This window comes from Triplophysa rosa, linkage group LG18 (assembly GCF_024868665.1).
Source record: "Triplophysa rosa linkage group LG18, Trosa_1v2, whole genome shotgun sequence".
Taxonomy (NCBI): Eukaryota; Metazoa; Chordata; class Actinopteri; order Cypriniformes; family Nemacheilidae; genus Triplophysa; species Triplophysa rosa.
The window spans coordinates 19,099,831-19,125,657 of NC_079907.1; the positions used below are offsets into that span (position 1 = coordinate 19,099,831).

A 25,827-nucleotide genomic window follows, 5' to 3' on the forward strand; every position below is an offset into this window, starting at 1 on the left:
AGTCATTGGCGACATTTGCAGGTTCATTATTCTCAGATAACAACCTCTCAAAACTAATAACACACAGTTACCCGGATGCAGCAAATCATTTTGACAGTTTTTTTGACAAATTAATTATAAATATGTATTTTAATGACATATATGACATTATATTTACAAATGATTAAACCAAATTTCCTTTTTGTGACATTTGAACGTCGTTTCTTACCTTAAAGTAAAATGTAAACTGCTTTTCCTCGCGGAAGGTCTGCAGTCGGTAAAAATGAGCTAATAAAATATTTCTAATTATCATTTCATGTCCGGTTTTTTTCTCAAGTGGCAAGTAGCTGTGTAATAAGCGGGAAAATGTACAAGCAGCCGGCTGTTATCGCAAAATAAGCCCCTTCGGTGTGATACAAGACCCTCCTGATCACACTGTCGGGGCTTATTTCTGCGAAACAACCAACTTCCTGTACATTATCTCTTACATAAAAGAGTTAAGTGCTTTAATATGTCCCACCCTCCATGTTATGATCACAAATATATAAAGCTCTGGCATTGCTGGTCTTTGTATTTTGTTAAATGTGTCATTTCATGTGTGTTGTTTTAGGATTGTAGTGTATTGTATCCCTCCCATCATCTCAAAGTCTGCACACCTGAGCATCATCTAAATGACCTTCTGGACCCGCGCGACTACATGCATCAGTCACATCAAATCTGTTTATTTGCTGGTTTATTTTCTGTGAGGAGCTTATCAGGCCTGACTTCCAGCTACCCGGGAAACATTTTCTCCACAATTCTGTCGATCCACATTTGTCAGCGTGTTTTCATTTGCTGCTCAATTGTTAACGGCTGTTTTTCTCAGTGTTATAAGAGTGTGCGATTACGCCGTAAGGACCCCCCAATGCAGCGGTGTGAATGCTGATTTTGAGGTGACCATGTGTCAGGTGGCTCACGGGACGAAAATTCTTGGCACTCGTCGGCCCGGCGAGCTCTGATTCATTCAGAAACTGAAAGCCGTTGGTCTTGTTATGTAGAGCGATGGTGTTTAGGTCTCAATAGTCATGTTGCTGTGTCACATCACATACAGATGACTCCTTAAAGATGCTGTTATCTGCTCGGGTACAAGATAAACTTCATTTACCAGAGTAATGGAGGATCAACAATCTCATTTATCCTGCGTTTGCAGCCGATAAGCACCGTAGTCTTTGGTTTGAATTTGTCTTTAGTGCTATGTTGATGTATGCAGGTTGTGTCTAATGCGGAAGAATTTTGTAATATTTTGCCCTGAAAAACAATTTATAAAGATGATTTTTGATGTTAAACATATTTTACAACTCTGCTAAAATGTAAAATCCTATGTTGAAATTAAATAAATTTGAAAGCCAAGTTGTTTGTACAAAAACATGTTTTTTTTATGTCAACCATTATCAGCACTGTTTATCTGACCACGAGTCCATGACCTGATCTGATGTGAAATTGTTCTTCATTGGCAGATGGTCGCGTCCGATGGGGTTCAGCAGAGTTCTCCGGCCACTATTAACATCACGGTGATCGATGCCAATGACAACACACCGACCTTTCCAAACGTCTCCTACAGCGTCAATGTTTATACAGACATTCAGCTGGGGGAAGCCGTCTTACAGGTGATGGATAATTCCTCCAGTTTCCACCATTAATCCACTCATTTAGATCCTTCATTCATTTCGTTCGTGTCTTGACCAAAAGCTTCTAGAAAATTGTGTCTGTGTTTGCAGTGTGAAAGATTAGAAGTTAAATGAATACAAAAGATCTGAATACACAGCGCTCTGTGTGATGCTAGATGTCACTTTATAAAGAGGAAAATAATCTATTTATTAAAAGAAATCCTTAAACTAAACTTTTTTTTTTAAGAAAAATATAATTTCTTCTGACGTTGGCTTGAAGTACAGTTATAACCACAAACACAGTCTTCCGTGAGATTTACCCTAGCAGTACTGTAGTAAGCTTGAATAAGCATTTCTGAATAAGGTCATTTCTGAAATAACAAATGTATTTTATTTTTTTAGCTGACAGCCGTAGATGCTGACGAGGGTCTCAACGGGCTAGTGAGCCACAGAATCTTGGCTGGAGATCAGGGACACTTCACCATCGATGAGCGGACAGGACTGATCACTGTTGTGCCCGGCGTCAACTTGACCGTCGGCCGCTCCTACGCCCTCACCGTCAGAGCCTCCGACAACGGACCCATCCCGCAGAGAAGGTAAATCACTACAACCACAGCTGACCTGCATTTTTTAAAAAACAAATTAGTTTGGAAACACTCTATTGGTTGATATTTCCCACAATTCATTGCAACAGGAGTTGATTTTTTTATTGCTCAACTGTACAATACAAGACAGGGAACAACACAAACAGCAACACAAGGCATCGGGAACAACATAAATAACAGCGTAACGCACATCCTCAAAAATAAATAAATAATATAAAAAATAAATAAAAAATGTAGAGGAGCAGGAATTTAGACAAACAACTGAAGAACAAACAAACAATAATACGCTAAAATAAAAAAAATTTGAGAGAGGCACATAAACTTAGATATTTTCTATTTGGTTTCTTAAAATAATTAAAGCTCTTAAACAATTTCCTAAAATCACATAGAAATAAATTAAATGATGGTTTACATTTTCTCCACTTGCATATGTGAATATGATATTTACCCAACAATAAAACCAAGTTTACAACATCAAAGATTGAGGAATTTAGATCACCCTTGAAAAACAGAATATCCTGCAAAACAAAAAGAAGGAATTTTCTAAATTTTTATTAATATCCAACTATATATAACATACAAAAGGGAGTTAATTAATTCATTTAGTTTAATAGTTGATGCTCCACTGAATGAGTTAACAGTCAACAGTACTATATAATACAACTACAACAGTCATTTCAACCTAATATAAACTTCAAGTGTGCAAATGTTTGGAAACTACAACAAACAGGGAGTGCATCATAATGTAGGACATTTAAAAAGAACAATAAAACAGAAATCAACCGCCTACTCCACCTTCTAACCACACATTTTTATTCTTTAAATTTAAGGGACAATCTGTGACGTTTCAATCTTTTGTTGGGCGTACAGCTTCTCATCATCTGACCTCATTATTGTGTTGTTGTTTGAGCATTTCTCGTCTTTCAAATTTGCTGCATATGAATGGAAGTCAACAGAGTGCAAAAGTCTTCAGAAATATACCTGAGAATATTGCCTGCTGCTCTTGTCCACCTGACGCATGTAGGAGCAGAAATGAAGAGCTTTTCACTGTAATTGGCTCTTTCTCCCCTTCATACAGCCACTGGCCTCTGTAATTCTCTCTGACCGCACGATCAATACAACCCAGAGACAGGTCACGTGTGGTTGTGTTTCACGTTACGGAGAGATGCTCTCTACCTAAAGGAATAATTCACCCCAAAATGCTGTATGAACAGTATCATTTACTCATCTCTTGTCTCAAAACTTTTGTCTCAAAAATGTTTGAATAATCCTCACACTGCAGCGAGACTGTACGACACCAGCTCATAGTGATCAAATCTGTCAATCTTCAACCAGGATATAAAAATCATACAAACGTCAGGAGTTTCAGTTTGCTTAATGAATGAACAGAAGCTGACAGAAGTGTAAGTTCTCCTCCAGAGAGTAATCCTGAGCCGGAACTCTGTTTTAATGGAGGCTTGATGCTAAAGCAGAAGGCAGCAGGTGTATTATTACAGAAATTGGACAGATGGCGGTTCAGCTCGTAAGAACCAGATAGTTATTTTCCCTTTCTCTTTTCCCTTATTTTAAAGTTTGTTGGCATCAAATCCATCTTTACAAATCCACCACATTGAAACCTTTCCGAACTGAAAACTCACCCCAAACCTGTTCACTGCTGCTTTAATTCCACACACGTTCATAAGCACCTTGATACAGTTTGTCATAAAACATGGTGCCATCATCTGATGTGCTGAGCAAGTACAGATCTCAGCTGGTACTGGATTTTGGGTTCAGACCCTAAAAATGCACTAAAAAGGCACTTACAGAATTAACAATCCAAAAATGAAAAATCTGTCATAATTTTCTCTCCCTCATAACTTTTTTTCTAAACCAGAAATGTTAGAGGCTGTTTTTTTTATTCAGCTATAATGAGCCAGTGTTTGCTGTAGCTCCTGTATAGTGATCTTTTTCTGTGAAGCAGACTGATATTTACATCTGTTCCAGTTGTCTCTGATGTGTTTATGAAAGACGACCAGGAGATAGTGTAGTAGACAGACATTTTATAAACCAAATTAAAGTAGATAAATGTTTGTACATATACAAGTTGTGTTTGTTGTTTCTTCAGAAGTTCCATCACTACAGTGTATATTGAGGTGCTGCCACCCAACAACCAGAGTCCTCCCCGTTTCCCTCAGCTCATATATAGTCTGGAGATCAGTGAGGCCATGAGGACTGGAGCTACACTGCTCAAATTACAGGTGAATTACTCGTCATCTCCACATCGCCCACTGGCTCAACATCATCTCCATATCACCCATCATTTCCCCCACTCATCTCCTCCGCAACACCCATAATCTCCACCACTCATTTTATCCGCATCACCCATTACCTCCACATCACCCATCATCTCCCAACACCCATCATCTCCACCACTCATCATCTTCGCATCACCCATCACTTCCGCATCACCCATCATCTCCACATCACCCATCATCTCCACCACTCATCATCTCCACATCACCCATCATCTCCACCACTCATCTTCTCCACATCAGCTGTCATCTTCACCACTCGTCTTCTCCACAACACCCATCATCTTCCCCACTCGTCTTCTCCACAACACCCATCATCTCCACATCACCCATCTTCTCCACATCATCCGTCATCTTCACCACTCGTCTTCTCCACAACACCCATCATCTCCACATCACCCATCATCTCCACCACTCGTCTTCTCCACATCACCCATCATCTTCCCCACTCGTCTTCTCCACAACACCCATCATCTCCACCACTCATCTTATAAGCATCACCTCCAGATCATCCATCATATCCACAACACACATCATCTCCTCCACAACACCTATCATCTCCACCACTCATCATCTCCACATCACCCATCATCTCCACCACTCCTCTTCTCCACATTAAACATCCTCTCCACCTCAACATCACCCATCATCTCCACCGTAAAAATCACCCACTGTCTCGACATTTCCCATCACCTCCACATCACTCACTGTCTCCCAATTACCCATCATCTCCACATCACCCATTCTCTCATACAGCACATGAGTAGTCAGTAATGTTATACTGTAAATGTGATGTACATTGAATGCTAGAATGTAATCTTTATCATATGTTGAGAGGGAGTAAGTTTGTGTTGTCTTTTGCTGTCAGTGGTTTTATGATGGTAAAGTTTTCCAGAGCATAACTGAATTTGTGTTGTCTGTCATCTGCAGGCAACAGACCGTGAAAGAGACCCCATTACATACACCATCCTGAGCGGAGATCCAGACAACGTCTTTGAAGTCTCACAAACGTAAGCTCAGTCTGAAATCACTTGCCTTTCCCCAGAAATATGTTTTGGTCTTTATGTGGAAACAGTTTTGCTCTTGTTTCTCGACATTCATTTGAGTGAAAAAGACTAACAATTTACAATACCTCTTTCCTATCTGCATTGTCTAACATAAACATACAATGAGCAATTGATTTTACAGCATTTATTAATTATTGTTAATACAAATACAGTCATTGCATTAAATACAGTCAAAGCTTTCCTGTAGATCAGTAGTAAGAGCATGGCACTAGCAATGCCAAGGTCATGGGTTCGATCCCAGGGATTTTACATAATCAGAAAGAAAATGTATAGTATAATGCAATGTAAGTCACTTTGGATAAAAGTAAATGTATTTGGGTGAATTTTTTGGTATTTATTGTGAATTTACTAATGCATTACAACTTTTGATTCTCGAAATGTAACGTTAACTTATGGTTATGGTTGGGAAATGTCATTTTTTTACATTGAGCCATGTCCTGACATGCACTGATAATATTTGGACACAAACATGATTCATAATAAATAATGGTTGATATAAATATATTTATTACATTTACATTTAATCATTTAGCAGACGCTTTTATCCAAAGCGACTTACAGAGATTTCAGGGAGCAATAAGCGATATGTCATATTGGAGCAATAATACAATAGGTGCTAATACAAAGTTACTAGTTTCAACAAAAGCTAGACCACTACCTGTTGAGAGAAAGAACATTGAGAAAGAACATAAATACTGCTGTACATCAAATAAATCTTATTTATGATAGGTGTACAATTAAAGCTAACCTACTATATAAAAACAAGAAAACTAAATTAAAATCTGGAGATGAAATCTGGTTTGACAAAGAATGTCAAATTATAAGAAAACAACTCCGACAGCTCTCCAACCTAAAACACAGAGAGCCGCACAAACCAGAAATCAGACAAAACTATTGTGAAGCACTTAGGGACTACAAAAATACAATCCACTACAAAAAACAACATTACCTTAACCATACCCTCAATGAAATTCAAGAGTATTAATAATAATAAATTCTGGGAAAAATGGAATAGTCTAAATAAACAACAAAACCAGGATATAGCCAAAACCACCGCACCACCGACCACATCTACACACTACAGACATTAGTCAATGAGCACGTCCATCATAAAAAAGAAGGAAAAATGTATGCATGTTTTGTTGATTTAAAAAAAGCATTTGATTCAATATGGCATGATGGCCTACATTATAAAATTCTACAATCAGGCATAGGAGGAAAAGCTTAATGACATCATTAAATCCATGTACACAGAAAACAAATGTGGAGTTAAAATTGGCGATAAAAGAACAGAATTTTTCACTCGGGGGCGCGAAGTAAGACAGGGATGCAACTTGAATCCAACTCTGTTTAACTTATATATAAATGAGTTAGCCGTGTTACTGGAACATTCTGCAACAGCCGGTCTCACATTAAACAACTCCGAGGTGAAATGTCTTCTGTATGTTGATGATCTGGTGCTGCTGTCAGAAACCGCTGAAGGTCTACAGCAGGAGTCTTCTACTAAAATTGCTTGAGGTCCAGTAAACGAACCCTCCTTACCAGCCGAGGTCCAGACAATTAAATACCTAAAAACATGAATTGATGGTTTTTGGCAGACCAAAGAAATAAGCATGTCTTTTCATATCTATACGACGGCATAACAATGTCTGACAACAATATAATGAAGAAAAATGTGCAAAATGCCCTAATCTCTAAACCTGAACTGAACATACATTCATTTCAACATTAACAACTTTAAAAGAAAACTAAAGTGTTGTTTTCTGCTGAACTGAGATCAACAAATAGCAGCATCAAGTTGTGACTGATCATCCTCTGATAACATTTCAGCTCCTCTTGTGGCTGTTGCAGCTGAAAGGGGGGTTTGTTTAATATTTTCTTTTAGTTCATGTCTTTATTTTCCTTCTAAAAGTGTTTCACACGCAGCCTACATGCACTCTTTACTATTTCCCCATAAGTAAAGGGCTTTTTATGTTTTCCTAAGATCCACTGTATTCTTAGTGAACGTTCATATGCTGGTTGTTGGGTGGTAAGTGAGTGAGGGAGGACCCGTGTAGATCGCTACTACTGGGCTTTTAGCTCATATATTTCCGAGTCCTTACCTCAAGACTGCTGCGGGCAAGTTTCTTCATAGTGTCTATGTCTAGTTTCATAATGCCGTTTAACGTTTCCACTTTTGACAACCTCAACAGACTCCGAGCAAAAATTGGACAAACCTGCCTAGTGCATGTCGATGCAGGAAGAGTAAATGCAAATCTCTCGACCCATTCATCTCGGAAAACATGGTTTTCAGCGTCAACTTTTCTAACTTTTGAAAAAGACATTGTTTTTCAGTCACTGACAGTTACATCTGTCTGCGCGCTGTGCGGCGAGTCTGTCTCAGCTCTCTTCACTCCACGACGTTGACGTCTGAATGTGCTGCATATGTTAACTGTCCGTGGCACCGTAGGACCCAAACCACTACTGAGCAGACCTTGATGTGCCTGGTATAAATTTGATTGCATTAGAAAATAATGTTAGGCGTTCATTTATTAATTACGTCAAAAGGCTTTGGGGTCCGGATGGACGCATCTCGCGGTCCGCATTCGGACCGGAGTCCGCTAGTTGGTGACCCCTGATCTACAGCAACACCTACACCTGCTAGAGAAATAATGTCAAAACTGGGCCCTTACAGTCAATCTGAAAAAAACTAAAATTATGATTTTCCAGGAAAAGACAGATTACAGGATAACAGATACACATTCACTCTGGGAAACACCACAATAGAACACACTTTACACTACGATTATATCGGCCTAAAAATCGGCGCGTCAGGACTGAGGTTTTGGTCTGGCAGTCAATGCACTGAAAGATAAAGCTAGAAGAGCATTTTACGCCATCAAAGGCAAATTCACCCAAACAGATATTCCAGTTCCAGTCTGGTGTCAAATCTTTGATAGTGTAATTATGCCTATAGCTCTATATGGCTGCGAGGTTTGGGCTCCACAGTGTGTGACAGATTACTCCAAATGGGATAAACACCCCATAGAATCCCTGCATGCTGAATTCTGTAGAAACATTTTAAGAGTTCAGAGAAGAACACCAAATAATGCATGCAGGGCTGAATTAGGCAGATACCCCCTGATAATACACATGCAAAAACATTACCTCAAATTCTGGACACACCTTAACTCAAGTCCTCCTAACACACTTCAATATGAAGCACTTAAAACCCAAGAGCTGAGACCTAAAGCCAGTCCCATCTGCCAGCTGGCTCTGGAACTTCAGACCGGCACAACGGAACAAAACCAAATCGGAATAAACCAAATTATCAAAGAAAGTAAAAAGTCATATTTAGATCATTGGGAAAAGGAAAGTAAAAACCGAAGTAAACTAGAATGCTATCGGACCCTAAACAGAAAATACAATCTAGCAGATCTCTACACTGTTGGAGAAGTAAAACCGACACGGATCCTGAGCAAATACAGACTCAGTGATCACAGTCTGGCCATAGAGAAAGGCAGAAACAGACAAACATCCAAAGGAAGAACGAGTCTGTGCACACTGTGACACTGGTGAGGTCGAAACAGAGACACACTTTCTCCTTCATTGTGATCAGTTTAAAGATGTGAGAGAGAAACACTTTCATAAAATGTCAAAGCTCATGCCAGAGTTTGATAGGTGTTCAGAAACAGAGCAGATGCAGATGTTACTGGGGGAGAAGAGACACACATCAGCTGCTGCTTCATTCATCTATCAGCTGCACAAACTACTGCCTTCATCTGCTACAATCAATGCACATCCACTTTATTACATTCTCATGTTCCTGTCTGAAATCATATGTTCAATGCCTTGGCAAAATTTTTCTTCTTCTCATTTTTCTGTCAAGTATTCACAGAAGAGATGGGTTTTAAGTAGTTTTTTGAATCTTGTGAGAGATGTTCATTGGTTTTTAAAAAGAAACTGAAGATACTGTATTTTCACCAGTGGTCTTAATCAGCTTTAGTACTATACATACATATTTTTAGTACATTATTAAGATTTAGCTCTCATTGAAGCAAGTAAACAACATTGGGTCAACAGAGTATCACTCTCTCTCTCTCTCTCTCTCTCTCTCTCTCTCTCTCTCTCTCTCTCTTTAGTAATACATTTAGTAAAGTATGTTTTAGTCTGAAGTGTTCAGGGTTTCAATCAAAGCCCAAAGTAAAGCATCTGATCCTGCTCTGAATCCTCCACAAAGAATATGACAAACAAGATGCATTTTTAATTAACTCGTTCTGTCTCTTTAATAATGAGCAGAATGACTGTGACTACCTGCGCTACTCTCAGTGTTACGACTCCTTTCCATCCAATCCTCCTTCTGCTCCCCACAGAGTTCCAGATTGAGCTGTCCGTCTGTCGGTGGATAAAGTATGGCTGCGGGCTGAATGATGATATATAAAGTATATGTTTAAAAAGCAGTTTCATGGAGGCTGGAGGTTTAGACTTTTCCTTTCATACAGTCAGCAAAATGGAAATTTAAAGCTCAGAATGACTTTGATAGATTCTAGAGTGAAAGAAATGTAAGTTTTAAATGGCGTTTAGATTTTCTCATTATTTGAGTTCAGATAGCGGTCACCTCCTGCATCAGATTCATCTGGAGAGCGTGTGAGCCAGGTGAGCCATCTAAACCTCAGACTCTTGTGCCATTAAGACTTTTAGCATCAGATAAATCTGGAACGTAAATCTTTTTTTGTGCTTTTTTCACAAAAAAAATCATTCCGATTTTTTTTCGAAATCAAGAATTTCACATAAGAATTCTTGTTGTTTCACATTGCAGAATAATAGTTAACCCATCAAAGTAATGAAATAACAAAAATGTAACTTTGTGAATTATATAAAACAATCAGAATTAGAAATCTAAAAAATGTTATATTGGATATTCAGTATCTTCAGTTATATTATATTCAGTATCTCTCTTCACAATGTGCAGAAATGATCTCTTCAGTTGTCGTTTTACAGTATCAAGCAGTTTCTTGAGGTTTATTAAATACAGTTTTAGTTTTAAAATGGAAGAAACAAATAGGTTTGTGCTATTATATTTAGAAAACAGACAAAATTGATCTTCAGATCAAAAGGTTTGTAATGACAAGAGAAACTTTTCAGTCTTTTGATGAAACTAACTTTTCAGTTAGTTTATTTAATTTAGAGGAAAGAGCAGGTTTACAGCAAAAGTATCACATAAAAATGAAATGTAAAATATATTTCTGCTTGACTGTGTGTGTGTGTGTGTGTGTGCGTGCGTGCGTGCGTGCGTGCGTGCGTGCGTGCGTGCGTGCGTGCGTGCGTGCGTGCGTGCGTGCGTGCGTGCGTGTGTGTGTGTGTATATATATATATTTGATGACTTCATTTCAGCAGAAAATCATTTTGGCCGTGGCTCGTCATATAGACCCTTTTCCAGTTTTCTTTCAGTTTGAATGTGGACTCCTGCGGCTCTCTTCACCGATGGCTTTCCTCTGGATCTGTTGTAGTGTTAAAGCTGTATTGTCCTCACTTGTATAACATTGTCTGAACTTGCAGGTCTGGACTGTTGATGCTGGCGAAGATTCTGGACAGAGAGATCAAGGATCACTACACACTAACGGTCACTGCGTCGGATGGCAAACCAGACGGGGTAAGACGCTGTCACAGCTGAAAATATTCAGCAAATCTTCTGCTCATAAAGATGAATGATGCAAGATCTCTATGACATCATCAGCAGAGCTAGGAGCAATGTGGGATTTTAGGAGGATGTATTGACAGAACTGCAATATAATATACAAAACTATTTCTTCAGAGGTGTATAAAGACCTTCCTTAATGAACCGTTATGTTTGTATTACCTTAGAATAAACTATTTCTATCTACACACAGAGCGGGCCTACATACAATGAATTCGCCGCCACGTTTTGTACAGTAGCCCTAAATGGACAAAGAGCTCTACAAAGCGCGTTTCCTCTCCCTCTACCCTGCGGTAAGTGGTCCGGTTGTCCCTGACTTTACAAAGAGGGGAAAACGTCTACTAACTTACTCTTAACTGCCATCTTGCTGTCAGATCAAACACCTTTATCAGCGTTGCTATTTACTGTTAGCTAGCTCTGCCCTCAAACGTGCTGTGCAATGCAAGCATGAAATGCTTACCTTCATCATACACTGTAAAAAAATATTCTGGAGGGTGTTAAATACAACCCATTAAAATCAGTTAAATTTTACCTAAAAATATTGGTCAGCGAATAAAATATATAATAATGGGTCCATTCTACCTACACTACCAACTTTTTATGAGTAATAATGGCAACTTAAAAAAACAAGGTAAAATATTCACGAAAATATTAGCTATGACACTGCGGAGTGCGCGCGCATGCGCGCTGGCGGGAAATTAGGAATCATGAGACGCATCCTCTTCAGATTCGCTGACAGGATTTGTGGAGCAGCCGGTAAGTTTTTGTTCAACTTCTTTATATCATCATGAATGCAAATGTTGACTAACTTAAATGTAAGCTCTACCGTTATATTCTCCTTTGGGTTAAAAGAAGTTATGCTGTTTTGTTATCAGTACAAGTGAGGCGAGTCGCAGATATTAGATAATATACAGTAGGTGGTGAATGTCACGGAGACAGCCCTTACAACATAAGAGGATATGTGAATAATGTTTATTTAACTAATGTAAAAATTGACATGCATTTTGTTTTTATTTTTAACAGGTAGGAGAACTTGAAAGGCAAACAAAGTGAAAGTGCTGGTGATGCATAATCCCACAGCTGAGCAGGACTTGCATGTCAATTGAAATTGATGTTAAGAATAATAAAATAGTTTTGAATGTATATTTTGACATTCAGTGAAGACATTGGTTTGGTTGTAAATAGAAAATGTTCAAGAATTTGTAATGTGAGCAATAGTTGTACTTGTATTTGAACTTGAATAGAAGGGCTCTTTTGTACTTGCATTAGGGTTTAACACATTGAAATGTTTGTGTCAGCAAATTAAATTTAAATTTATTTTAAAATGGAAGATGTTCAAGAAGTAATTGTAAAAGTGAAGTGGTATGTCACTTGAAATTGAATGTAAGAGGATATAAGTGTTTAAAATATATAAGTGTGTTCATTGGAAAAATGTAATTACAGTCTCCTTTCACCATTTTTAAGTAAATTCAACCATCTCTTAATAAGTAACATTTAATTCTTTATATCGGCTATATATTACTAATAACAATTAGGTAGATGAACAATACCTGCTGTCAAAGGGTAAAAATTACCCAATTTTATTAAGTAATTACTTGCATAATATATAAGGTAAAATTTACCCAATTTAATTTAGTTTGTTATAACTTATAAATTTAGGTGCTCTTTACTCAAAAATATGGGGTAGAATATTCTCCTATAAAGTGAGTGCAAATTGTTACCTCAATTTTATTGAGTAGATTTTATAGGTTGTTTTTTACAGTGTAGCTAGACCACGCAAATAATAATGCAATGAATAAAATAAGCGAAGACTACACAAGTAAATACAAGCAGCACACTGGTTCCAGATAAACAATGACACATATTTTGGTTCTAACAAACAGAAAAACCAAAGTTAGTCATATACTGATCCGAATCAAAGCAACCTCCTCTCCAACGTCTCTCTGCTGAAAATATCTCCATAGATATCTGTGAGTATCTCCGCTAAAAGCCTTAGTACCGCGGGTCGTAACGCGTCTCTGCTGGAAAGTTTTTACAACATTAACGCAGGTCCTGACTTTTGTCCTTCTTTTTATACAGTACTTAAAATCCACAGACCCTTTATTTTATGCAATAAATAAGACATCGCTCTTTCTACAGTCTTTCTAATGCCCGCATGATCTCTTCCCTGCATCAACATGAGAAGACATGCTGTCTCAGCCGACGACATCTTTTTGTAATGTGGTGGCCAATCGTCGTGTTTCTAAAGGGAGGGGTGAGCAGAGGACTGACAGATTGGTTGCAATTCTCAAAATCACTGCTAGTGGCCGCTATAAATCCCACTCTAGGCCTTTAATGTAATGTTTATAAATGTGAAAGAGAAGCACACAGTCAGTCAGTCGATGAATCGAGTCAATGTTTCACTCTGTGATTGTTGTCTTTGGTTTTCTCATCTCTTGTGAAAGTGTTCTCAGAGTTGGTTTGATATGTGGTAGATGTTTGGACTGCCGGTGTGTCCCGGTCTCTCGCCTCTCACTGTGATTGATGTAAACAGAGGAAAATGAGCTGCATCTTATAATGCAGCAGTGATGGAGATAAATGAGCTCAACCCGCTTTTTAATTATCAACAACCTTCTCTGGTCTCTCTCTCTCTCTCTCTCTCTCTCTCTCTCTCAGAGTCGTAAATATCAGTGTCAGTTGTTTAATTTTATATTGGGACATGCAACATGGCAATTTATTTTACAAGAAAAAAATCATCATGAGGTCTGCAATGATTTAAAGGCAGTGTTTACTAACTCTTTTAAATCCAGAATCTTAATAGATTTTAATTATTCTAAAGTAATGAATGATCTTGACTGATTTGGTATTAAATGGGCTATATGTGAGATTTGATGAATTCGTTTTTCTTATCTAAGGTTTTGTATACTGTTCTGTGATTATTCTTGGATTCAATTTATAGCTGTTGTAATAAAAGTGGCTTGAAATCTCAAATCTCGTGAGCACATGAAGGCAAAATCTTACCCGTAGAGTTTTCAATAGTTTAATAAGTCCAGAATCATTCAGGGCACATCTTAATTGGTCAAACTCTCTGAGCTTTAATCTTCGTCTGGCCTGTCGACCAGGACATCCCTGTGTGGTTACCTCATGAAAGTCTGATGAGTGGCAGGCTTCATTCCCAAACCGCCATTTCCCCACGGGTGACTCTCCGTGACCTCTGCTCTGCTTACAGCCCCAACCCACAGTAAAGTTGAGAAGTAGGTCTGGAGAAAGTGTGTTTAGAAAGTTATTAAAATACAGTGACCTTTGCTAAAGCGGCCGATCATTAGCCAGTTTAATAAACAGTGCTTTCCAGGGTGAAGCTCGGAGAAGACATGACAAAATAAATCCACGCTTGACCTCCATCCACCCTGAGGTCACTAAAACTGCTCTTTACTTGACTCTGAAAATAGAGCAGTGGTCGCAGAGAGAGAGTCACTTTAACACAAACACAATTTCCACAAGTGAGACCTCTTCAGCCCCACGCAACACTGAACTCTTATTGACAGAATCGACCGCCACACTAAAACATTCTGCCTTCGTTCAGTGATGCCACACTTTTAGGATGAGTCCGGTTACTTTTACAGCAGAAAAGTGCCCATTTAGACGTGCGGAGGGTTTTGATGCACATTTGATGGAGCGAACACACACACAGACTTCATGATCGTTTCACGGCAGCTTTTGTCAACAACCAGCCATTGAAGAATTTGTAAAAAAAAGTGTTGTTTCCGGTTAACTAGGCTTGACTTGACTAATGATAATTCAAATTTAATAAAAAGGGGGTAAAAGAGAAGAGATTCATTTCTATAATGAGTAATTAATTGATTTAATCGAATCACTCAATCGTCGTTGTTGTTTTATTATTTTAACATCGCGTGTTATGGCTGGAATAGATTTGATTTTGTAAATACACAGATTTAATAATACAATTTCAAGCTTGACATTTCCAGAAGATGAACGCCATCCTCCCGGGTCCTAATCACACGATCTTTTATCTGTGAACCTGTTTGTGATGTTGTTGACAAACGAATCACGTCACCTTATGTTACCCACCATGTGTTTCCACAGCATTGTGCAAACTCAACAGGCTTTATTGCCTTCACATGAAACATTTATAGGACCAGTCTGCCAAAAACAGCAGCATTTAAACCTTTAACAAATACATTTAAACCACAGGGGGCAAAACATTGAATTTATGAAATGTTGCTTTCCTCGATGCCTGTCTGCGATATAAACTCCAGAGATTTAAGAGGAAATAACTAAAGCAAATGTTTCAGAGATACACTCTTAAAAAAGTGCTTTAAAAGGTTCTTTGATGCCATAGAAGACTCGTTTGGTTCCATAAAGAACCTTTAACATCTGAAGAACCTTTCTGTTTCGCAAAAGGTTCTTTGTGGCGAAAAAAAGGTTCTTCAGATTATAAAAACTTTGCTTTGTGGAACCAGAAATGGTTCGACTGGCATCGCTGTGAAGAACCTTTTAAGCACCTTTATTTTTAAGAGTGTATCAGACAAAATGAGTGGAAACCATCAGGTCTTGAATGTCTGGATTGCAATCTGATATTTTTCATATACTTTTTATTTGTGACTTTGATACATAAATACATGTTGCAAATTGAGGTGTCTTTATACAATTAGAATTATAGTCACATTTCAAGATTATATAGATACTTTAATGATTCATTTAAAAAACAAATAACAAAATCATTTCTATGTTTATATATTTCCGTTTTATTTGACACGTACAGTATGATATATAGTGAAATGCTTGGTTAAACACTCTTAACAACACACTATACAATCAAATTAAACTCAAGTAAAAGTAAAAAGAACTTTAGAAAATGAAGATGAAGACGTTCATCTCACTTTTGATCATAATGGTCCTAAAAATAGGCGTTTATCTTATTTATGCAAAATATCATTTCTTGTTTTTTTCAACAGTGACATGTTCTTGTCTGTTTTTTGTTTTTGAGATTCACACGTTTAATGAAGCTCTCGTTCCCAGACACCTGACACTTTAAACACGTTTCCATTTCTTAAGTGTTTTTGAATATTCGTGTATTTTCATTGCTCATATTCTTCAGTTAATTATTGTTTGTAAGGAGACAGAATCATCTTCAGCGGCGTGATCATTTGCTGGCGGGCGTCAGTTTGAGGCGATCTAAACACTGAAACACTAATCCGCTCAACAGCTGTGGACATTTTTCATTAGACCCCATTCATAGCTGATGATGGATGCAAATATGTTCGTAATTTCTCAAGTTGGGCGTCCGTTAATCAGAGGAAATAAATGATTGTTTATGAAAGCAAACAAACGCAGTCCTGCATAATTCAACAGTTGGGATGTGGATCTGAAGATGGGAATTTCTGATTTGTTGATGTGATTGTAAGACCAGCGGCTTCATCCAGTGATGTAACTTGAATGTTTGTTTGTTTGCTGTTTTTCAGACCTGCTCTGCTACAGTGAATATAGTGGTGACTGACGTCAATGATAATGACCCCGTGTTTGATCCTCTGCTGCCCCTCAATGTCACCGTTCAGGAAGAAGAAACGAACGCTTTTGTGGGTCTGGTGAAGGTGAGATCTCACACACACACAGTCATGTTCTTTCACTTCATCTCTACTAGAGAGTCCTCATTCTGCACATCTTTTATTGATGTATTTACTTTTTGTGCTGATCTGCAGAATTCTGTGGAGTAAAACATGGTGAACGGTGTGAAATGAAGTTGAAAGTGCTGCGCTGCTATTGGTTGTTAAAGGCATAATCAAATATATAAAGCACTAATATCATACATGTTTCTTTTGGTATTTTTCCTCTTGAGTTCACTTGTGATGGTAACGGTTGTACGGTGGTAATGGGAGTTATTTATTTTCAGTTCATTTTTTCACTCTTAAGCAGTAATCTTTTGTTGCTGTGTCTGTAGAAAACGCGCGTGGCACATGTGAAATGAGAAACACTGCTTGCTCGGCATACTGATGAAGAATTTTTGTTGAGAAGAATTGTGTAAATCATTAACATCTGTCTTGTTTAGCATATGTGAAGGGAAATTCGAGTTTTGACATTACATTATATTTGACAATGAACGCTATTGAAGAGAGATTTGTTTCCTCATAACTCTGTGAGGGGTGTGGCTTGTGTAGAATATTGTACATATAACGTGTTTTAGTTCTGAGCTCTCTACAGTAAGATCAGATTTAGCGTGTGAACTTGGGTCACAGGTATGCTAGAATAAGAGCAACAGAATATCAGCCACCAACTGATTTTTGATTCATTTAAAACCATCTGCATATCAGCTATATAATGAAAAAGGCTGACATAACAAACCAATAGCGTTTCATAAATACGTTATCTCCTTCGTCAAAGAAGTGAAAACACACGACATCTTTGTCCTGTTAGAGCTGCCATGGTGATTCAAAAGGGAGGGGTGGAGTGAGCCATTGGTTGCATGTCACAAACTCACCACTAGATGCTACTAAAATCTCCACATTGCTCCTTTAATATTTAATTTAGTATCAATACAATGTTTTATGATGCATTAATTAAATTATTTAATGTTAACAGTCGCAGTGTTTGATTTTAAACATGTATTAGTAAATGCTGAAATTAACATAGACTAAGATGATTACATTTTGTATTGTTCATCGTTAGTTCATGTTAGTTAATGCATTAACTCGTTCTTCACAAATACAATCTTATTGTAAAGTGTTGCTAATGAATCTAATCCATGTTTAATGAAATGTTGTGATAATAAACGATTCTCATTTAAAACATGATCGAAACAGGGATAGATTTGAATGATATGTGAACAAGTGATAAATGTGTGTTTGTTACAATTAGAATTGATCCTGCCACAAAAAAACCTGTCACACATCCTCATAACCATTCAGGACAGCTCCTGAACTCACTTGCTTTTAGAGAAATATTGTTCAAATCGTGTCGTGACACCAGTTTCTTCTGGGTTCGTTCTCTTCCTCTGGATGCAGAAGCACTTTAGTTTGTTAGTCGAATGTAAATCCTCCCGCACGTCTCAGTGTTGTATTGAGCGTGACTGATCCTCCAGAGGATGACGTCTGAACTTCTCAGAGGTCTCGTATGAGCGCTGTTAATAAGCCGTGGGCATGATGCCAACAGCTGAAGTGTTACCGTGCCCTCATCTCGCTCTCTGCCCATCGCTCGCTCTGCTGGCATACACCACCAGCCTACCCGCCAAAGTCCCTGCCCACGCCGCTGTTTATGATTTTCCAATTAAAGAAATGTAATTTCAATAATTTGTTACCTTCGGGGACGTCCTGTAATGAGGAGTTTGTCGGGCTCTGTTAAGCTGTGAGAGTTGTAATTAGTGGTTGAGATTAATAGAGTCGCACTTTGTCAGAGCGATAATCACAGACTGATGCTGGCGCTGATGCTCGCTAACTGAACTTCACTTAAACATACACCATCTACTACACATTACATCTGTATACACTAAAGACCTCGTGACGACTGTGACTACCACAATCATGTGTCACGATATTTTTTCGACTTTTTTTAAAATTATTTGTTAAATAACTATGTGCGTAATTTCAATAATTTGTTACCTTCGGGGACGTCCTGTAATGAGGAGTTTGTCGGGCTCTGTTAAGATGTGAGAGTTGTAATTAGTGGTTGAGATTAATAGAGTCGCACTTTGTCAGAGCGATAATCACAGACTGATGCTGGCGCTGATGCTCGCTAACTGAACTTCACTTAAACATACACCATCTACTACACATTACATCTGTATACACTAAAGACCTCGTGACGACTGTGACTACCACAATCATGTGTCACGATATTTTTTCGACTTTTTTTAAAATTATTTGTTAAATAACTATGTGCGTAATTTCAATAATTTGTTACCTTCGGGGACGTCCTGTAATGAGGAGTTTGTCGGGCTCTGTTAAGATGTGAGAGTTGTAATTAGTGGTTGAGATTAATAGAGTCGCACTTTGTCAGAGCGATAATCACAGACTGATGCTGGCGCTGATGCTCGCTAACTGAACTTCACTTAAACATACACCATCTACTACACATTACATCTGTATACACTAAAGACCTCGTGACGACTGTGACTACCACAATCATGTGTCACGATATTTTTTCGACTTTTTTTAAAATTATTTGTTAAATAACCATGTGCGTAATAACCTGTTAACTTGATTTGTTTAGCTCTTGATATCAAGCGATGTGTGTGGCGTAGTACAAGAAGCTTGATTTATCAACCCTCACATGTCCTGAACTCATTTGGGCTCCAAACACGTTTTCCTGTGAGAAACGTTGGATCAGGTCCAGAGCTTAACACCGGCTAAACGTCCCCTACAGTCAGCATGAAGCAGCAGAGGATCCGTCCGTATCATTACAGGTCTCACATCACAGCCGATACACACCTTCTGTCAGATCACTCCAAATATACCACAGCGTGGTAAACGTATGTGAAGTCTCTTGAGTTCAGACCGGAGACGCTGCTCTTATCTGCACTGGAGAGCTTGTTTATTGACCCGATATCTAGCTTTATGTATTTTTACCATGGACTTTTTCTGTTTTGATGTGGAGGTTTGGCATCGCTGTGAAGAATCTTTTAAGCACCTTTGTTTTTAAGAGTGTACAGCAGTTTTATCTGTTGTCTGACAGAGATCAGTGTGTTTTCTCATTACACAGATTGAAGTGTGTGTTGTTCTGTTAACATCACTTACAGCAGCTTTATCTCAGTGTTGTGCAGCGGTTGGACACGTTCAAGGTGTCATATCGTGTTTACAGGACAAACATCATAACAGCAACAGCACATACAGCATCACCGATCAATAACATTCTGTGACTTCCATTACGTATCTGTGCTGCTCCTTCATTCAAGTTTAATGAACTTTTCATGGATTATTCAGAAGATGAATGCGTTCAGCACTGCTTACACGAGCTTGCCATAAAAAAACCCTGCTGTCTCTCTACGCTTATCACTGCTTTGTTGTTGTTTATTTGCGAAGGACAGTTAGTCAGTTTGCTTCAAATCACCAAAATACAGTATAATGATATTAATTTAGTGCCACCAATATTTCCAGACCTGTACAACAGGATTAGTAAAGGGAAAGGTCAGAAACATATGAAATCACAGGATGTCCCTTAACATTCAGTTAAGAAAAATCAAGCGTATAGAGTTAGTTCTGGCAGGTCATGTGAGTAAAGCTTGCATCAGCTGATCCTCATCTACCTATAGAGATATGACGCAATCACAGCTTCCGTTGCTCAGGAGCAAATAACCCTCCTCCATCCCCAGGTCCACCTCACATTTACAATCGGGACTCGACTGTTGTTCTTTTTCACACTCTCAATGACTTTACATTATGTGTTATACTTAACTAAGAACTAATGACATCTGCTTGTTCTGTTCTGTTTACCCTGAGGGGGGTTATCGCTGATTCTTGCTGGCTGCATGGGTAGGCAGGGAGTTTTTGCCCAGAACAGAACCATTCCGCTAATCTAAAATGTATGCTAATTTTCAATCATTTTTGATGGTAGTGAACCTGACAGAACTATTTTTAGTTCCATTTTTTTCTAGATTCCTTTTTTCATTGTTGCCATGCAGCTTTGCATTAAACACTGGTTGTAAAGACAATTGAAAAAATAGCAAAGAAATAATACATAGTCTTAAGAAAGATTGTACATTTTCCATAAGATGTACATTAGCACTATTAACTGATTATCAGACAGTTTTATTCATAGTGCTATTATACAATTATGTGCATCATTTTATCTTTTTTTGTAAAGTTTTAAAAAAGTTGGACAGAATGCTTTGAGTTGTTTAATGTTGAGTTGTTTGTTTTATTTATTAATGTTTGAAAAAAATCCGTCTAAGATTGTCTCGATGACAGAAATGACTTCAATAGAATTAAAACTGGCATCTCTATGCGACTCTTTCCTCTGTGAAGTACAAAAGAAGATATTTTGAGAAATGTCTCTGTGGTTTTGTGTTCATGCAATGGAAACCACTGGAGTTCAGTGTTGTTTGATTATCAACACTCTTCAGAATATCTTCTTTTATGTTCTGCTGAAGAAAGAAAATCATACAGGTTCGGGACGACAAGAGGGTGAATAAATGATTTAAAAAAACTGTATTTTTGGTGAACAGTGCTCTTAGCTCTAATTTACACCTTATATCAGAAACTAGCCTCTGTCTGTTGTGAATTTGACATTATTTATTAAAGCAATGAATGCTGGTAAAACCTTTTATCTGGCTGGGATGTTGATCATCTTTCACAGAATCATCCTGCAGTGCATAATGGGAGGTGTAGATCAGTCTGACCAGCACAACATAAACTTCTGTGAGGTTGTCATTTCTAAAATACAGTGTAGGGTTAAAATCATTTACATTGCCGAAACGATGAAACAAACACAATTTTGATACAGTGCTGTGTTAAGACCCTTATGGAAATCAGCCTGTACACGCTTACAAAAAAGGTGCTTCAAAAGGTTCCTTTTGGTTCCATAAAGAACCTTTAACGTCTGAAGAACCTTTCTGTTTCACAAAAGGTTCCCTGTGGAGAAAAAAGGTTCTTTAGATGATAAAAAAGTAAGAAAGAGATGGTTCTTTGACTGAATGGTTCTATGTGGAACCATAAATGTTTCTTCTATGGCATCGCTGTGAAGACCCTTTTAAGCACCTTTATTTTTAAGAGTGTACATGGTTTACTTATAATTGTCTCTGCATATTAAACCGAGGTGACAAGTATTTTAACTTTGCAAAAAATGACACAGAGGAACGTTTACCATAATAGAAAATGTTCAGCCCGAGGAACGTCCCAGCTGAGCAGCAATGATGTGAGCCCGTAAAGGCTTATCAATTTCATTTTATTTCTAAAAAAAGTCCTTTTATTCCAGTGACTTTACAAACTTTTCTCTTTTACTTTGGACAGGCGTGTAGACATCATAGAGTGTTTTAGGAAGAACAATGTCACCATGCACTTCAGTTACATCCCAGAATCTGCCGCACATTAATTATATGTGTAACAACTAGGGGTGGAGCCGAACCCGAATACGGTATTCGGAAACGCACAAATAGCGTGTTTTTTACTAATACTTATTTCGAACAAATACTTTAAAAAATATTTGTATTCGGGAACAAGAAAAACTTTATATCAAAAAGCTGCGTTTTCTCATGAGACCGCAGTGCATGCCCGCATGAGTGAGTGAGTGACATTCAGGAGTCGGGGGGGGGGGGGGGTAAAAGAGGTGACTGACACAGGCTGCTCCACACAGCAACAGAGAAGGCTCGGCTGAGCGAAAAAAGACTTCACTGCGTGCATCACTATTTTTGTTGAATAGATTTTTGTACCTTAACTGGGTTCCAGAGGCAGTTTATAACTTTCGGGAAGCGGAGTTTGATCGGGAGATTATTCCGTTACGCTGCATTATTGACGTCTGCAGTCGGGTGCTCTCATGTTCGCTCTGTTTACGTACACTATAACGTAAATTAGAAGTGTAACGCAAAAAAACTGGATTTTTACGCCTATTTTGAATTTTACTCAAATACAAATACAAATACAAATACTTTCCCCCCTCAACAAATACAAATACAGATACAAATACCGGCTGCTTTGCACACCCTTAGTAACAACTCAAACCATAATAGAACATCAAAAACCTGAATGCTGTTCAAGTGAAAGGGACACGTTGTATAAACCTTTTGTCACTGGCTTAAATACGTAGTTTAGGGTTTGATGTGTCTAGATTGTGTTTTATAAAGCACATAGATGAGTTTGAGCTTGACCTTTTTGGCGAAGACAAGCGTCTCTATATCTGTCCGTAGAATTTATAGCCGCTGGTCTCGCGGCTCTTTGTTTCAGGGCTTATCAGAGAAACACAAAAGCACTTTGCCTGTGTGTCAATGAGCTGCTTTCAGGCAGAAGCGCTGGAAGGATAAAAAGCGGAGAACACAGTTGGGAGTTTGTTTGATGCCATTAAATGGGATATTTAAGGCCTGTAAATGGAGAAAGTGGAGTGGCCGCGTAGGGGAAAGAGATGCTTTACTGTTCTGAAGGTTCATTTGGATGTCCTGCGGGCCAACTCTTATGGTTATTATAGAAAAGCAACTGCGTTTGTAAGTGAGGAGAGAGAGAGAGATAGCGGTTACTATGAGAAAGTCAAAGAACAGCTTTGTGCACCTGTCTGTACACCTGCAGGAGGTCAAACATCTTTACTGCCGTCTCATTATCCTGCTGCTGAAGCAGGTGGCTCCCTGTTTGTGTGTGTGTGTGTGCGTGCGTACGTGCGTGCGTGTGTGTGCGTGTGCGCGTGCGTGTGGCCTTGTTTTTATATCCCGGTGGGGACCTAAACCTGAATGCACACCAACACATGGGGACTTGTGACACTGTGGGGACCTCAATTGGGGACAAAAAAGCTTATAAGTCGTACAGAACAATATTTTTAAAAAATCTAAAAATGCAAACAGTCGTGTGTGTGTGTGTGCGTGTGTGCGTGTGTGTGTGTGTGTGCGTGCGTGCGTGCGTGTGCTTTTCAGTGTGTTTTGATGAGTTTGCATGGTAATGAGTTCATATATTCACAGCTATATGGACAGGTGGGTGTGTGCGCGTATTGAATATATAGAAGTGTATTTGGTTATATACATTAGAAGTTTTTTGTACTGTATTGAAGTGTTGTTTAGAAAGTGTTCATTGTGTATGTGTGTTCATCAGGCCACTGATCTGGACTCAGGTGTTAACGGGCAGGTGCGCTACCGTCTGGTCACTCACAGGGATCTGTTCAGGATCAGTTCTGACGGAAGCGTCTTCACAGCCGCGCCTCTGGACCGTGAGGAACGTGATCACTACGACCTGCTGGTGGAGGCCCGGGACGGAGCCAAAGACCCTCGACGGGCCGCCCTGACGCTCTCCGTCACCGTTCTGGACGTGGATGACAACAGCCCTGTGTTTTCTCAGCCTGCGTATCACGTTACTCTGCCAGAGAACAGCCCGGCGGGTTTGATCATCCTGAATGTCAGCGTACGTACACATGCATATTCAACACATCACACAAGCCCAGATCAAAACCATCATATTGAGAATTTCACCCCTGGGAAACTTCTCTGCTCACACAATGTTTAACTTGACTTGATGTCTGTATTCTTGAATTGAAAGTAATCTGCTTTCTTTAGAATATGTGCTGTAGTTTGTTTACTTTTTGTTAAAGACAGTTTATATGTGTAAACATGAAACACAGATGAACACAAACACACAGTCTCATCCAAAGGCCTGTGTTCTCCCGGTTCTCATCTCTCTTCCTGTCTTTCTAATTCTCTCACTGTTTCAGGATCACTTTATGATGTGTTTTAGTCATTGATGTAACTCACTCATGTGTTTTAGTCAGACAAAATTGACAAAATTTATATATAGTGTTCTGTGTCTCGTGCAGGCTGTGGACCCTGACCTGGACGCAAACGTGACGTATCGTATCAGGAGCGTGGACGCCAGACAGATGTTTGCTCTGAGTCCTCTCACCGGGGAGCTGAAAGTTCTCCGTCGGCTGGACTTCGAGGAGCTCTTACCTGACGGGACGACACACACCTTCGTGGTGGAGGCTGCAGACGGAGGCAGTGGAAACATGCCGCCTGGATTAGCATCCGTTACCGTCACAGTAACCGTAAGAGAATGTCCTTCATTTCCCAGACTCGTGTGTTTCTGTAACACCAGTGTATGTTGTGTTTGGATACTGGTACGCCCGGGTGTTCTGGATCCTAAACCCTGTGGAGACAGACTGGATTAGCATTGCTAATGTGTCAGTAAGTGTGAAATGGTCATTACGTCCACAAGGCCTCTGTTGTGTAGTCGACTGAGTTTAAGCGCTCAGAAGATTAACGGCCACACAGAATGTCAATAACTCTCAAGGGAAGATGGCTGTATGTTAAGTGACTAACAGAGGTCTAAATACATTATGTGTACTGTTAGTGATAAAGCCTGATACTCATTTCATATAAGAGAATTATAAAATACATTGCGAAGCATCAGTCACACACTTTCTGTGTTTGTCAGGCAGTGTTGGGTGTAACTAGTTACTAAGTAATTAGTTGCTGTAATTTAATTACTTTTCCCTTGAAAAAGTAAAGTAAGGGATTACTGTTATTTTTTCTGTAATTTAATTACAGTTACTTCTGATGTAATTAAACTAAATACTTTGTGTAACGTGTGTGCAATAGTGGAATTGACATCAAAATTCAAAGTCTAACTTTAAAATCCTTGCTTTAATGTATAATTCTCACATTTGTAATACTTTGGTCAGTTAATAATACTACTTTATGTAGTTTAATATTGTTTATTTGAATGAATTAAATAAGCCGTTTCATGTCTATCCTTCAATCACTTAACTAATCAAGGTTGATGTAGGATATAGAAAGTAATTAGTAATAAGTAAAATACCTAAATACTTAAATAAATTATTATTAAATTAGTATTATTATATTAGTATTAAAATACTTAATAACTAAATACTTTTTGGAGAGAGTAATTTGTACAGTAATCTAATTACACTATTGAATATGTAATTAGT

General features: G+C 38.5%; 1 protein-coding gene across 1 annotated transcript in view; it reads left to right on the forward strand.

Moving 5' to 3' along the window:
• Nucleotides 1-25,827, forward strand: part of pcdh15b (protocadherin-related 15b) — a 285,327-nt gene that overhangs the window by 168,299 nt on the left and 91,201 nt on the right. Inside the window, exons 14-21 of the mRNA XM_057358597.1 lie at nt 1,476-1,625; nt 2,028-2,221; nt 4,335-4,467; nt 5,452-5,531; nt 11,127-11,220; nt 16,728-16,856; nt 23,982-24,287; nt 24,697-24,924. Of these exons, the coding sequence (XP_057214580.1) occupies nt 1,476-1,625; nt 2,028-2,221; nt 4,335-4,467; nt 5,452-5,531; nt 11,127-11,220; nt 16,728-16,856; nt 23,982-24,287; nt 24,697-24,924 (1,314 nt within the window). The remainder of the gene's footprint in view (nt 1-1,475; nt 1,626-2,027; nt 2,222-4,334; nt 4,468-5,451; nt 5,532-11,126; nt 11,221-16,727; nt 16,857-23,981; nt 24,288-24,696; nt 24,925-25,827) is intronic.